This window comes from Melospiza melodia, chromosome 1, assembly GCF_035770615.1.
Source record: "Melospiza melodia melodia isolate bMelMel2 chromosome 1, bMelMel2.pri, whole genome shotgun sequence".
Lineage (NCBI taxonomy): Eukaryota > Metazoa > Chordata > Aves > Passeriformes > Passerellidae > Melospiza > Melospiza melodia.
In genome coordinates this window covers 108,599,138-108,612,150 of record NC_086194.1, presented here as the reverse complement: position 1 = coordinate 108,612,150, position 13,013 = coordinate 108,599,138, and the positions used below count along the sequence as shown (strand labels likewise).

Below are 13,013 nucleotides of genomic sequence, written 5' to 3'. Positions count from 1 at the left end.
AGATGCATCTCAAAAACCTGAAATGCCACTTCAGATCAGTACATAAAATGTTCTAAGTGTACAGTTAAATTATTTACCCTATTTGAAATTTATGGCACATTTTACAAAAGTAGAATATGTATACTGGTATATACTGTAAGACACAATTTCTGTAATGTACAGCTTTGCTAAAGTTAGAGATACGATGTTAAGTGAAAGTGCAATATATTGTCTTTCTCCATTTTAAAGCTCTAAGAAGAAATTTGTTGCAGGGTTGGGGTTTTTCCCCCCTAAAAACATACTTTAGTTCAAACAACAATTAGCTTTAAGAACAACTACATATGATGTTAACATCAAGTGTAATAGAGGATGAATAGAGGATAAATTATTTCTTCTGATTAGGTAAACTTGTATATTTAAATATTTTACATTCTGAGTATCTAAAAGTGCCATGCATATAAGAAACATGTTGTGCATTTCCCAGTCCCAAGAAAATCCTCCTTGGGTTGAATCCTGAGGCATTGGCCTAATTTTGTATTCAGTTCTTTGGGCAAGCAGCCCTGCTAACCCACAGAAGAAGTGGAGCCATCAGGAAATACAAATATGTAAATGTCTGGTATTTCTCAGATTCTGTCTCTGAGAAAGTTTTCCTTAAAAAAAGAAAAAAGTGAATTAAAAATTCACTGAGACTTTTGCCTTTAGACTTACTACATTAGGTGAACAGACTTGACCTTTTACATAATGAAAGCTTCAAAAACCACAGAAAAGGTATGCAAAAGGTATGTGTTTAATATATTATGATAGTCAGAAACTGTTCAATGCTGTACTGCTTTGATAAACAGCCATGAACTTTCTTTAACTCAAATTTCAGGTTGTGGGTCCATGTAGCAGATGTCAAATAATCTGCATTGATCAACAGTCTGGGGAACGAAACAAAGAAATTCTGCAGTCCCTGTCTGCTGCCAGAGGTAGAAAGGTCAGTACAGTACTTCAGAATAGCTGTAATGAAAGATGTAGTGACTTTATTGCATGGGTAGTGAAATATCTGCTGAGCGAATATTCATAGCTAAGTTGTTACCCTTTGGATTTTTTCTGCAAAAAGAGGATGCACTTACAACCCAGATATGGCATGGTTTATTTCTATAAAATGCTTAATAGATTTTTAATTAGAAATGGACTATTAATATGCATTATTTTTAACTGTGCTTGCTTTTATTTCATATGTATTTCTTTACAGTGTGTTTATTTTGGTCTTAAAAACACAAGCTGATGCACTGATGTATTTAAGAAAAGAAATAGGCTGAAAAATCAGAAAGTGTTTGAACTTATACAGTTGGTGTATAAGACTAAACTTTATTCTGACCCTGAGAAATTAGTTAGTAGGAAAAACAGAGGAGATGTGAATATAGTCAAAGTAGAGAGTAATTGCTTAGCAAAGAGACCAAAAAGTAAGTGAGAAATACAGGTGTTTATTTGAGGTCCTGCTTCCTTAGGTTGTGTTGCTTCTTGGAATTGAGAGCACTCAGATGATGGCTAGACAGTTCGGCATCCCAAAGGCTCCACAAATCTCCTCCTACGTATTTATTTAGCTGAAAATCCTTATTCAAAATTCATTGCTTCCTGTTGGTTAAGCTCCTGTTGTTAAAGTGTCTCAAGCAGTAGGGCTCGGGAGCTTTGCCAGTACCCGCCAAACACCAGAGACGGGGCACAGCACCAGCACAGAGCAATAACAAATAGGCTGAAAATCATTCAACCAGACAATGCACAAACAAGTTACAAATACTGCATTCTATGTCTGGACAAAAAAAAAAAAAATTGATTCGTCTCAGTGACTCATTAAGCAGACAAAAGGCTTTCTTTTCGTTGGCTGTTGTCCTTGGTGAATAGCTCCTGTGGCTCCATGTCGGAGCAGGGCCGGCTGTCGAGGCACAGCTTCCCGCTGACCTGAGGTGACTTAGGCTTGCACAGCAGGCTCTGCTCCAGGTCCCCACAGTACATGAGCCTGTGCGAGATGAAGTCCTGGCCACAGTGGGTAGCCTGAGGACAGGGGCCCTTTACGAGTAATGGTGAGCCACAGCTGCTGCATCTGGGACACTCGGGACAGGGATGCTCCCTGCTGCCACATGAGGTGGAGTATGCAGAGGACTTTTTATGCCCATATGGGTTTTACTGGGTTATGACTTGAAACCTCTGTAAATAGCACTCTGTACTCAGTGAGAAAATGGCAAAAAAAACCTTACTCAGGATGTAGATTCTCAGGAGAGGCACAGCATCTTCTGCATGTTTCCCACAGCAAAGATGAGCTCCTCTCTCATTCTGATTAACTCAGCTATGAAGAGATTTTCATGATGCACTGCTAGAACCAAGTGGCTCATTCAAACAGGACTAAGGCAAAGGGAGCAATCCAGCCTTTCCAGAAGGAGCTGGCACCTGATAAAAGCCGCGCTGCGAGAGGAGGCAGGCGCTGCTGATCACCGCGGGGGAGAGCTCTCTCTGCCTCAGCTGTGCCCATATTCATGCTGCACAGTCACGGGCATTCAGCCTTTTTTGTTTTTTCCCAGCCTTCAGCGCTGCTGGCAGATGTGAGCATGCCCTGCTCTGCAGGAGGGTGAGCTTAGCTGACAATTGAAAGGGAGAGTTTGAGCTGGTAGATTTGCCTGGTCTGTTCTGAGGAGATCTCCGAGCCCATTCCTTCTGCAGGTCGCCCCAGTGGTGATGGGCACTAGCTGATTATCTCTGAGCAGCACCCAGGAAGGACTGTGGCATTTTTAGTGTGCTCAGCAGACCTAACAGAGGACACTGATCCAAACCTTTCACAGCTCACAGTGGGGAGAGAGAAAGAACATCAAGTTCATGTGACTGTGTTAAATCGCAGAGCTGATCCTTTGGTGACTCATTTCTCTACCATGTGCTTTTCTGCTAAGGAGTCATCTAATACACTTAATTTTCTTTTTTTTTTTTTAAATCAGATGCAGATTTAGTGAAGGAAATCAGCAGTGTGTGCTCCCATCTGTCAATAATCTGATTCAAAATACAAAAAAACTATTGCAGAAAAATAAGATTTAAGATCGTTTCCCAGGTCTTTGGAAAGCTGCTGTAGCAAGTTGATTGCCAAAACATTAAAGATGCTGCAGATAGAAAAGAGACCCAGATGTCAATATTTACCATTTTAGATTGTTTTTTCTAAGAACACCAACCTGAAAAAATTATATTGAAATTTATCAAACACGTAGTCCAAATAGCAGCACTGCCAATGAACTTCAATAATGAGCTAAATAATGTAAGGCTGGTAGGAGGTAGTTCAATATTTATTTCTAAAATCCTATTTTTCTTCATTCCTCTGAGACTCTTAGAAGCTAGTGCTTCAAATTGAAAGATGGAGCCTTTGCGTAGATGGATTGCAGCTGAAAGTCAGGACCAGCTACTGTAACTAGCCACCCAAGCAATTTGCATCTTTCCAGATAAATGCAAAGCATGGTGCTGAAGCCTTGCCAGCTGATTTTTATGAAACCTTTTATGTCATTGTTTGACACAAAATGTAAACACCTCTATAAAGTAAACTTGAGCTCTGCTTTCTGAAGAAACACTCATAAAGGATTCCTTCTGTAATTCTTGACTGGAAAGGAAAGATGAGCTCTCCTCCTGCGACAGAGTGCTCTCTGTTACTGCAGGAGATGAGGAAAGACTAGATAACTCCATTAAGCAAATGGCCACATGCTGTTTCACATGCCTCACCACCTGACACAAAACACACATGGATGGGAAAGGGAGAACACAACATTCCTGCCTCTCTTTGGTGTTTTGCAGATGCAGTTTAGCACTAATGGTAGTGGAAGCCCTGTGGGTAGATTTGCAGCAGTGCTATAAGCTGGGACTTGCTGGCGAGGTAGCAAAGGGAATTATTGCATTAGCAGTCTGCCCTGGTCTAAATGTATGGATAACAGTACATCAAGGGAAATCCATTATGTTTGCACATGCCTTCGTACACTAAAAAGCTGTCTTTTTTTGTGGGGCCTGTTGATCCTCCTTTATGTATCTCATTGTGCCTTGGGAGAGCTTCTTTTCCTGCAGAATTAGATGCCATGCCTTTGGATTGCTTAGTGAAATGTTAGCAAGGATAGCAAATTACCTCTCATATCTGATGCATCATTATCATTTTCACAGTAACACAGGGCTTTACACCATGCAATGCTTTTCATTCAAATATCTGGAACATTTGAGAACAGTGATTGTTGTAATTAATAGGCCTCTGAAATAATATGGTTCTCTTTTCTCATCAGTGACTGAACTGGAAAATGCATTTAGTTAAGGTAGAGCAAAGGAATAGCAGTTCTTAAGGAAGCATTCTACAGTCCAGATATTTTCAACAGAGCAATATGGGGTTTTATTTATGCCAGCTTAAAATTTTGCCTTTTTCCAATATAAAAAATCAGCAGGTCAGAAGTGAGTACTTCTTCTCCTATTTTGTAAGGCTTTACATTCTGGTAAATCCAAAGCTAATAAAACATTATTACATGAAAAAAATCAATTTTGATAATTGCATCTACCAAATCTTTGGATGAGAGGGAGTTTATGTTATTTTGTATGAACAAATGAAAAGACCTGGACAGGTAAATTTATCTATTGGAATATGGCAGCTGAGAGGTAAAATCCAGAACTCATCCATCCAAAGCTAAGTGTTAGCATGCAGTATGATTTATGTGCTTGTTACACATTCTAGCAAAATATTTCTCTACCAGGTTCCAGTCTGTGTTAACTGATTCTTTAGGAGTCGTAGCTCAAAGACATCTCACCTCAGGCCTTTGTCCGATGAAGCCCCTCACATTTCTGTCTTGCAGAAGGTGATAGTGTACACAGGGTATTTGTCAGTGAATTTCTGAGTAGAACATATTACTCTTGATCCAGTAAATGAACTTGAAACAACATGCAAGAATGACAGCATTTCATAGCTCCTCCTTTAAGTGAGTGTGATGACTATCATATGATTCACTGTTGGCAAGAATATGTATGTTTTTTTCTCTTTCTCCCAGCAGTGAAGTGGTTTACTTTTTCCTAATCAAGAAGCTTTAATTTTTTTTGTTCCTGTAACATTTTACATTGATGGGAAGAGTCTTGACTGCCAGATAAAGCCATGGTGCTCATGGTCCTGCACTCCCTGCCCAGTTCTTGGAGTGTTCTGAGAAGATTATATGCAGAATAAAATGTCCTTGAAGTCAGGAAAAGGTAGCAGGCAGAGATTATGAGGTTCACTGTAATAACTCTGCAAGCTGTAATCTCTGTATCTGAAAGCCTCATTTTTCATCAGAAATGTGAGGATTTCTGCGTTTTATCTTCCTCTTGAAAGAGAGCTGAAGTGGCAGATGAAGCTTTTGTGGCTGCTTGTCAGGGGTGTGTGTGTGATTACTGTTATCAGTACTTGCTGAGTCATTATTTGTAATTATTGAAAAAAGCAGGGAAATTTACTTAAAAGATCTTAAATCCACTTCTGTCAATTACAGGCTAAATTTTGGTTTTAATAACATTCACAAGAAAAAAAGAGGTTGGTGATTCCAAACAGGCATTAGTACTAAAATATGTGTGATACACCATCAGTGTATCATCACCTTGGAAACTCCTTAGGCATTACTCACTGAGAAAAACACTGAGACTTGAGATGCCCAGTCAGAGAAAGAAAATACTAAGGACCAGTATTAAAACAGCATTTGAGAACTCCTGAAGAAAAGATGCATTCAGACATGCATTTTCTTAAGTAAATCTAGATGTTTTAAGGTGCGTTAAAAAAAAAATCCTGCTAAATGATTTTCAATAACAAAAATTGGTAAATTAAGTTCTTCACAGTGAACAATCTGCCCAGATTTATTTTAGTCTTATTTTAAGATACATCAAGATGACAATACAGTAAATATAAATAAAAAACTTCTCACGCATCAAATAAGCTCATTTACATGGATGAGTTAAAAAATTCCTTCCTGTGTGAAATGTGGTGTAGCATGAACTAGTATTAATTTTACTATATTTGTTTTATAATGGCCTGATTTAAAAAAAACAAACAAAATCATGGCAACTGTCATTTTTGTATTAGGATATAGGAATTGAATCCAGCTTATCAACCACAAGGCTGAAGAACACAACATTTATGCCAATAGAGAAACTTGCCAATGAATGAGAGGAAAGCAAAAATGGAAAAATTAGACTATGAACTTTAATATTTCACATGAAACAGTTACTGACACCATTACAGCATCACGATTGGTCCAACAGAATCACTGTGCTAGAGGGATGGGATCTTACAGTGCTGCAGTCATTCCTCAGCAGCAATTTTAGAACATTGACCACAAGGATTTGCCAAGGTGTGCACCAAGCATTGACACCAACACAGCCACTGGTACCCAGAAAGTGCCAGCAGTGGGATAGGCCTGAGAGGTCCAGCTGGTGCCCTCTGATGTCACATGCCAGTGGGATGGAGGAATAGCAGAGGTGGCCAAAAATATCTAAGCTTAGGGGCCGTTTTTCTCATTGATGTTTAGGATTACAAATGAAGCAGAAATAGCCAAATTCAGGGTTTGAGGCCATGTTTGGATAGATGTCTGCTTTACAGCATCTCTCTTACTTGGGGGTAGGTCTCAAACTTACCTTTCTCTTACCACTAAGGAGATGTTCTCTGTTACCTCATTGCTTCATCTTTCTTTAATTACACAGTGCAAGAATAGGAGACAACATACTGCCTTCATATTTAATCTGTGAAATATGCCCCTTTAAATTCATCTATTTTTTTTTTCTTTATTGAAATCTCTTTTGCCTACTATTTTTTTAACCTGCTCTAAATGTAATTCACTCAATTGCAGAATCATTGATCTGAACAATGGCGGTAAATGTGATCAGGAAATAGAAAAGGATAATAGAATTTTGTATTTAGTTTGCTTATTTATTTACTTGTACATTTTGGCTGTAGTCTACCAAATCAAAATACTTTTTTTGAAACCTGCAAGAAGAGACAAGAAAATTAATATCAGGTTTCCAAGGTCCTTGGTTTAAAGAGCAAAGACTTTCTGAGGTCTCAAAATCTGTTATCAATTTAACAAGGTCTTCAGTGTTCCTTTTTTTTTTCCTACTTTACGTATTTTTTGATTAACTATTATCTAATTCTTTGGAAAATATTGTCATGAGATGACTAAACTTTTTCTTGCATGTTTCTAAATTATCCACTGCTTGAAAACAAAACCACAGAACCACACCAGTCTCTTCCTGTGACATTTCCAGATCACACCCACAATTGTAACACTCAACTCCTTGAGATCAAGACCTCATATAAGAATGCAGGCACTCAGATCAGGTCTTTGGTGCCTGTGAGAGTTGCATGGCCAGTGGGCAAAGTGGATAGTCAGTTTTTCTTTTCTATATTACTCAGTATCCCAAAGAGATATTCTAAGTATTTCTAATATTTATGCAGGATGGATTCACAGATAATGACACTTAACAAGTGGAAGCAACACTAAAATGAATTTTCTGAATATTTTCTGTAAAACATACTAGAATATTCATAAAAACAAATGAAGGGAAACTCACAGAAGCTAGGCAGAATAAAGTTCTGCTAACAAAGTGAATCATTCATGGTGTGAGATGCAAGACTTCTTTACTGTTGGAACATACCAGTGTTCCCATGCTGCAGAGCCTTTGTTTGTGACAATACATTAACTGCATTTGTCAAGGAGCCAGAGCAGACATTAAATAACAGGATTGTGAGGGAGTGTGAATTACATACACGATACTATGCAGCTCATGATGAAATACTGTCCCCTTACTTAAGTTATTCTTCTTGAATAGCATGGCATTAGCTTCTGTTTACCAGTCTATTATAATTAATGAGTTAAGAATGTTGTTAATTACATGGACATAGTGCATACCTCCTTATTCTTAAAGCAATATATTTCTTCTAAACATATCTAGGTTGTGGGATCCTCTATAGATTTGATTACTTTAACACATATTGCATCTTAATAAATATTTTGCTTTTTTTCAGACAAACTTTGGCATATACCTGATGAACCAGCCCTTTTCCTCATCCTTTTCAAATACTTTATCAGTTGGGTCTCAAGTACTTCCAGTGCTGAAGGAGAATACAGAAATTCAACCTCCAACATCCAGTGAAGAAAAATGTTCAGGATAGACTCTCTGGTGGAGATGAAATTTTTATGCAACTACAGGGAAAAGTCAGTAGTCAGTTATGCAAAAAAAAAAAAAAAAAAAAGAAAAAGCTTCCACTCATTTGCTTCTGGTAATTTTCTGTTTGCTGTAAATGTTATCAGATGGCAAAACTGTTGATAATTACAGCTCACCTACATGTATTTGCTTGTGATTATGTTGCAGCAGCCATAACTCTATTTTGCACAATTGCTTCAGGGTTCAACAGGTTTGATCAAGTCTTACTGGTGGATGACTCCCAAAACAAGCCCAAGTTTGTTGTCAGAAAGCCACATCTCAATGAAGGAAAGTAAACACAACAATACACTGCTTCCTTCTACTGCTTTGTCAAAACCCCAATTAGAAGAGGATGCAAGACATATTTTAGAAACAATGTGGGTGGGAAGAGAACAGTGGAAGAGTGGCATGAGAGTAGTAGTGCATTCAGCTTTTCCAAAAGGAAACTGAAGGTGATGTGTAGACAGCGTGAAAGCAATGGAAAAGGGGGGATTATTGAGAAGTCTGTGTGAGTAGTGTATGAGAACATTAACACAGCACAAAGATAATGAGGACTCATTTGCAATACACGTTCCCTGTGAAGGAATTCCATCCATTTGTTCTCAACTTCTTTCTCTTCCCTTTGTTACTTTTCCATCTGATTTATTTTATGTGATGTCTTCCCTAGGATTTTTTATGTAATGATGTCCCTGCCTATGGAAGAGGAGTTGGAGCTAAATGGTCTTTAAGGTCCCTTCCCACCCAAGTCATTTCATGGCTCTATGAGTTCCACACTCTTGTTTCCTTTTACATTTGTGGATGCTGACACATTACCTCTAATTAGAGATTTTTCAAGTAATACAGTCATTTTCTATACAAACTTTGTTTGTCCTCAGCAATCTCTAATGGCCACTTGAGGGAACTCTTGAGAGTTTGACTGCTCTCCATCACAAACAGGTCAAAGCATTCTTTTTTCTTACCCTTTGTTCATTTCATAGTGCCCTTCTTAAACAGCTGTTGGCATCTCCTAAAAAAAACTCATGCTTTCTGATTTATGAGAGCAAATGTCTGAAACCTTAGTCTGAAGTATCAATTACTGCGAAAATTACAAAAAATAAATAAAGGAAGACATGGAGCAAAGAAGAAAATCCATGTGGAAAGTTGATGTAAATCAAGACTGAATACATTGAGGCCAGGTGTTTTATGACCCTCAACATGTGTCCAGCTAGCTATGGGATGATTTCATGCTTCCAGGAAGTCCTCCTGGAAGGCAAAATTCTCCTAGACTGGCTGCTCTATTGCCATCTGGGAAGCGAAATTTTGACCCCGCTAAAAGCACCGTCAAAACTCTCATCCAGTATGATTTAGGGGCAATTTTGGCTCCAGCTGTGTGAAAGCGCTTCTGGCTGAAGCAATCCTTGAGTTGTTTGAGCATATCCCCGGAGGGAGGCAGGCGGCTCTGTGAAAGAGTTGGTCAAACAGTCATTCTGAAAGAAGAGCGACTACCACAGAGCAGCAGAGAATGGGAAAAGGAAGCTCATCACCCACTGCACAAATCAGAATTCAAAAATGCTCTCTCTTCTTTTTCTCTTTCCTTTTTTTCCTCCTTTTTTTTAATGTATGGTTTCTTTTTTCTTTTGTTCTTTTGAAGAACTGGTTTTACTCACTTCAGCTGGAACAGTCTCTCAGCAGAGCTTTGTAATGGAAATGAGAAGAAACATTATCTGTTTCTTACCATCTGCCATAAAATACATGGGAAGAGAGAGGTTTTTCATATGTATGTAAACTGAAAATCAGTTTTGAGAGTTGTACCTTCCACTTCAGAGCCCAAGGTCTGCTCCTTGATGCCTGCTTTGAGTTTATCTCTCTAAAAGTCAATTATCTGAGGTTGTAATGAGCAGGCTCTTTTGGAACCTTGAAAAGCAGTTTCCTGGTATCTAAATCTCTTAACTGCTTCACTTTCTGTTATGCAGAGTATTGCTTTGTTGGGTAGAAGGCCAGCATAGCTCTGACAGATTTAATATGAAGAGACCTGTTGTATGCTGACCTTTGGTGATCTCCAGTGCTCTGCTCTGTCCTCTTCACCTCACCACTGTGTAATTTGTTTAAAATGGCACAAAAGTTAGAAAAGGAAATTGAAAGCAACCTCAAAATGTTCTGTTTCACTCATTTTTGCATTTAGTACAAAATAAGTCACTTTGGTACACGGTAGCTTGACAAATACTGTTTGTGAATATCCATAATGCAATGTATGATAACTATGGATGAGAGGATTTGAACTTTTAAAATGTCATGCTTGGTCATTTTGACCTATTATTTACAGTCAATTACACATTCTCTCTACTGTGGCTTGGTTATATTAGATCAAGAATAATTTTGCCATTTTACAGGGGGAAAAGAAAGATTTTGTCTGATGTATGAACACAGTCATTAATATAGTCTGTGCATTTCCCAGAAGGAACATCCTTGTGGTACAGTGGTAGGAAATGTCACAACACTTCAGATTGATGGAAGATACGTAAGGAATCTTTCAGCTAAATAAAAGATAATATTTCCCTTCTAGTAAGTGGAATGTTCCTGCCAGAACTGATATGTCTTTCCATCGATGAAGGCAAATTCTTCTCAGCGACAAAACTCTGTGGAAAATCTTGAAGTACAAAAAGTCACTTTTAAGTGGCATGCACTATACGTTTGCAGAAAGAACAAGCCTCCAATAATGTGAAAAAATAACTCAGAGGAAGAAGACATTTAGCATACTGCAACCCCAAGGACTGCAGATACAAAAGGGACATAAACACTTTGAAACACTATATTAAAAAATTGTATGTTCTATAAGGGTTTATTTCTTAACTTTCCAAGTATATAGAAAATAAGACCACTTTATATGAATGTAGGCTCTGATCTAAATACTCCAATTACTGCCAAATTAACCTTTTAATAATTAAATAATAATTGCAGATATATGTTTGCCTTATATGGATAATAAATGTACTTAATACCGTATTTCCAGAGTTTTATATCTAGAAAGTCCTCTATATGTTTGAAAACCAAATGCTTATTTACTTGCAATTAATTATTCAGACACATTCCATTATCTATGAGACTTAGCCCCTTCTCAAATCCCAAGGTAAAAATGGTGACTGTTAAAAGCTCTAAAAATAGCCAGGAGACTGAAATCACAAAACAGAAATCAGCATTTTTAGGATAAGTTTCTGAGCTCTGTGTTTTCTGATATGACTGAGATATTTCAGATTAGTTTACAATTTATATACTTTCAATGATGTCCTTCAAAGTATACTAAAAATTTTAGGTCATCTTTCTGTCAAGAAAATCAAGACAAAGGACTGCATAAAAATGTGATTATTCTTCATAAATTGTAGAGATTATGCTATGTAAATCTTTTTTTCATCTGGTTTTTAACTGCCTTGGAAATTAAACCAATAAAATGTATATTGTGTTTGATGTGTCTGCTGGTGGTGGTTGCATTCCTGACCTTCAAGCTCATGAGGTGCTCAGTTCTGCTTTGAGGCATGGCTGGGCACATGGATGACGTGGCTCAGGACTGAAGGGATGTCTCATTGCTGGTGGGATTCACAGGTGAGGTGTTCCCTCCATCAGTGTAGCCACATGCCAATCAGCTGCACACTCAGGCCCTGCACAAAATGAACTCATAATCACTGGTTTCCTTTGAAATATGTACAGTCAGTTCTGTTGAATCCATCTCTGTTATCCAGCTGGAGCTTTCACCAAGGGTGAGATGATGAGAGAAGAGGTGCTTTATTTCCCTCTCCTTTGCCTGGAGGGATCCAACACTGTTTTTCCCCAGTGTCTAACCTGTCAGTCAGTAGGGAAGACTAAACAGGAGTTGGTATGTGTAGGAATCACAGGGAAGGCTTGTCCCTCCCTTCTCATGAGGTTTACATGGAAATGATCTGTGACTCACAGGGCCAGCAAGAGACAGACATGAGCACAGTGAGGTGGCATCCACACATGACTTTGAGCTAATTATTCATGCATTTTTTGATTCACTGAATGTGGGAGGGGAGGAAGAGCAGAACTCTGCAACAGGTAGGTCACTCTCATGCAGGTGAAATGTGGGCACAGCCCTGTCTCTGCATTATACAGATGTCTTGAGGCAACTGCTGGGGGAAAACATAGGCATAGCCCCCAGAGAGGGGAGGAGAAGGCAGAGTGCTCCTTTCAGGGGGATTTTTGAGACACTGCATTTGCAGAAGGAGCTTTGTCTCCTTCCTCTGGCCACCAGTGTGTAAATAAAAGGTGGAACTTCATCAAGAATAGAGAAGAACCTCTCAGGTGTGTTTTGAAATATGCCATTGGGGGAAATACGAGTTTAAGTCATCAAAAGATGTACCTACATTTCTGACTTCTTGGTAGGTGTGCCAGTGGTAAGGCCAGAGTGAACAGGAAAAAATGCAGGAGAGAAAGAAAAGTTGTGATGTGAATGCTTTCGTCATCTAGTTTGTGGGTTTTTTCCCCTAGAAAATTAAGGTATGTAGGTATCCTTAGGCCCATAAATCATTCTGAGAACTCAGAGTAAGTCATTGACAGAGAGGTCAAATGGTGCCTCTAAAGCAAGGCACCATTTAAGAGACTTCTCTTCCCTCCTTTTCATGCTGACCAGTTTGTTTTGCTAGTCACTTGGTGAGGTGGTGGTTGTAGGTCCTTTCCACTGGAAAAGAAAATAGGCAGTTTTCCTGCATGAGGAGTGAAGTGACTCACTCAGCACTATGGACAGGGAGAGATGTTAGGGAAGTTTGAAATTGGGCTTCTTTGAGCATCACTGTCATGGGCAGAGTACATCAGAAACCTCCCTAATAATCCCAGAAATATGTGTT

General features: G+C 38.6%; 1 protein-coding gene across 4 annotated transcripts in view; it reads left to right on the top strand.

Annotated features, from left to right (window-relative positions):
• MOCOS (molybdenum cofactor sulfurase) overlaps window positions 1-11,619 on the top strand; it is a 210,211-nt gene extending 198,592 nt beyond the window's left edge. For all 4 annotated transcript variants that reach the window (XM_063163847.1, XM_063163867.1, XM_063163877.1 and 1 more), the window contains 2 exons: window positions 851-955; window positions 8,000-11,619. In XM_063163847.1, the coding sequence (XP_063019917.1) occupies window positions 851-955; window positions 8,000-8,146 (252 nt within the window). In that variant the 3' untranslated portion in view covers window positions 8,147-11,619. The remainder of the gene's footprint in view (window positions 1-850; window positions 956-7,999) is intronic.
• The last annotated feature ends 1,394 nt before the right edge of the window (window positions 11,620-13,013 follow it).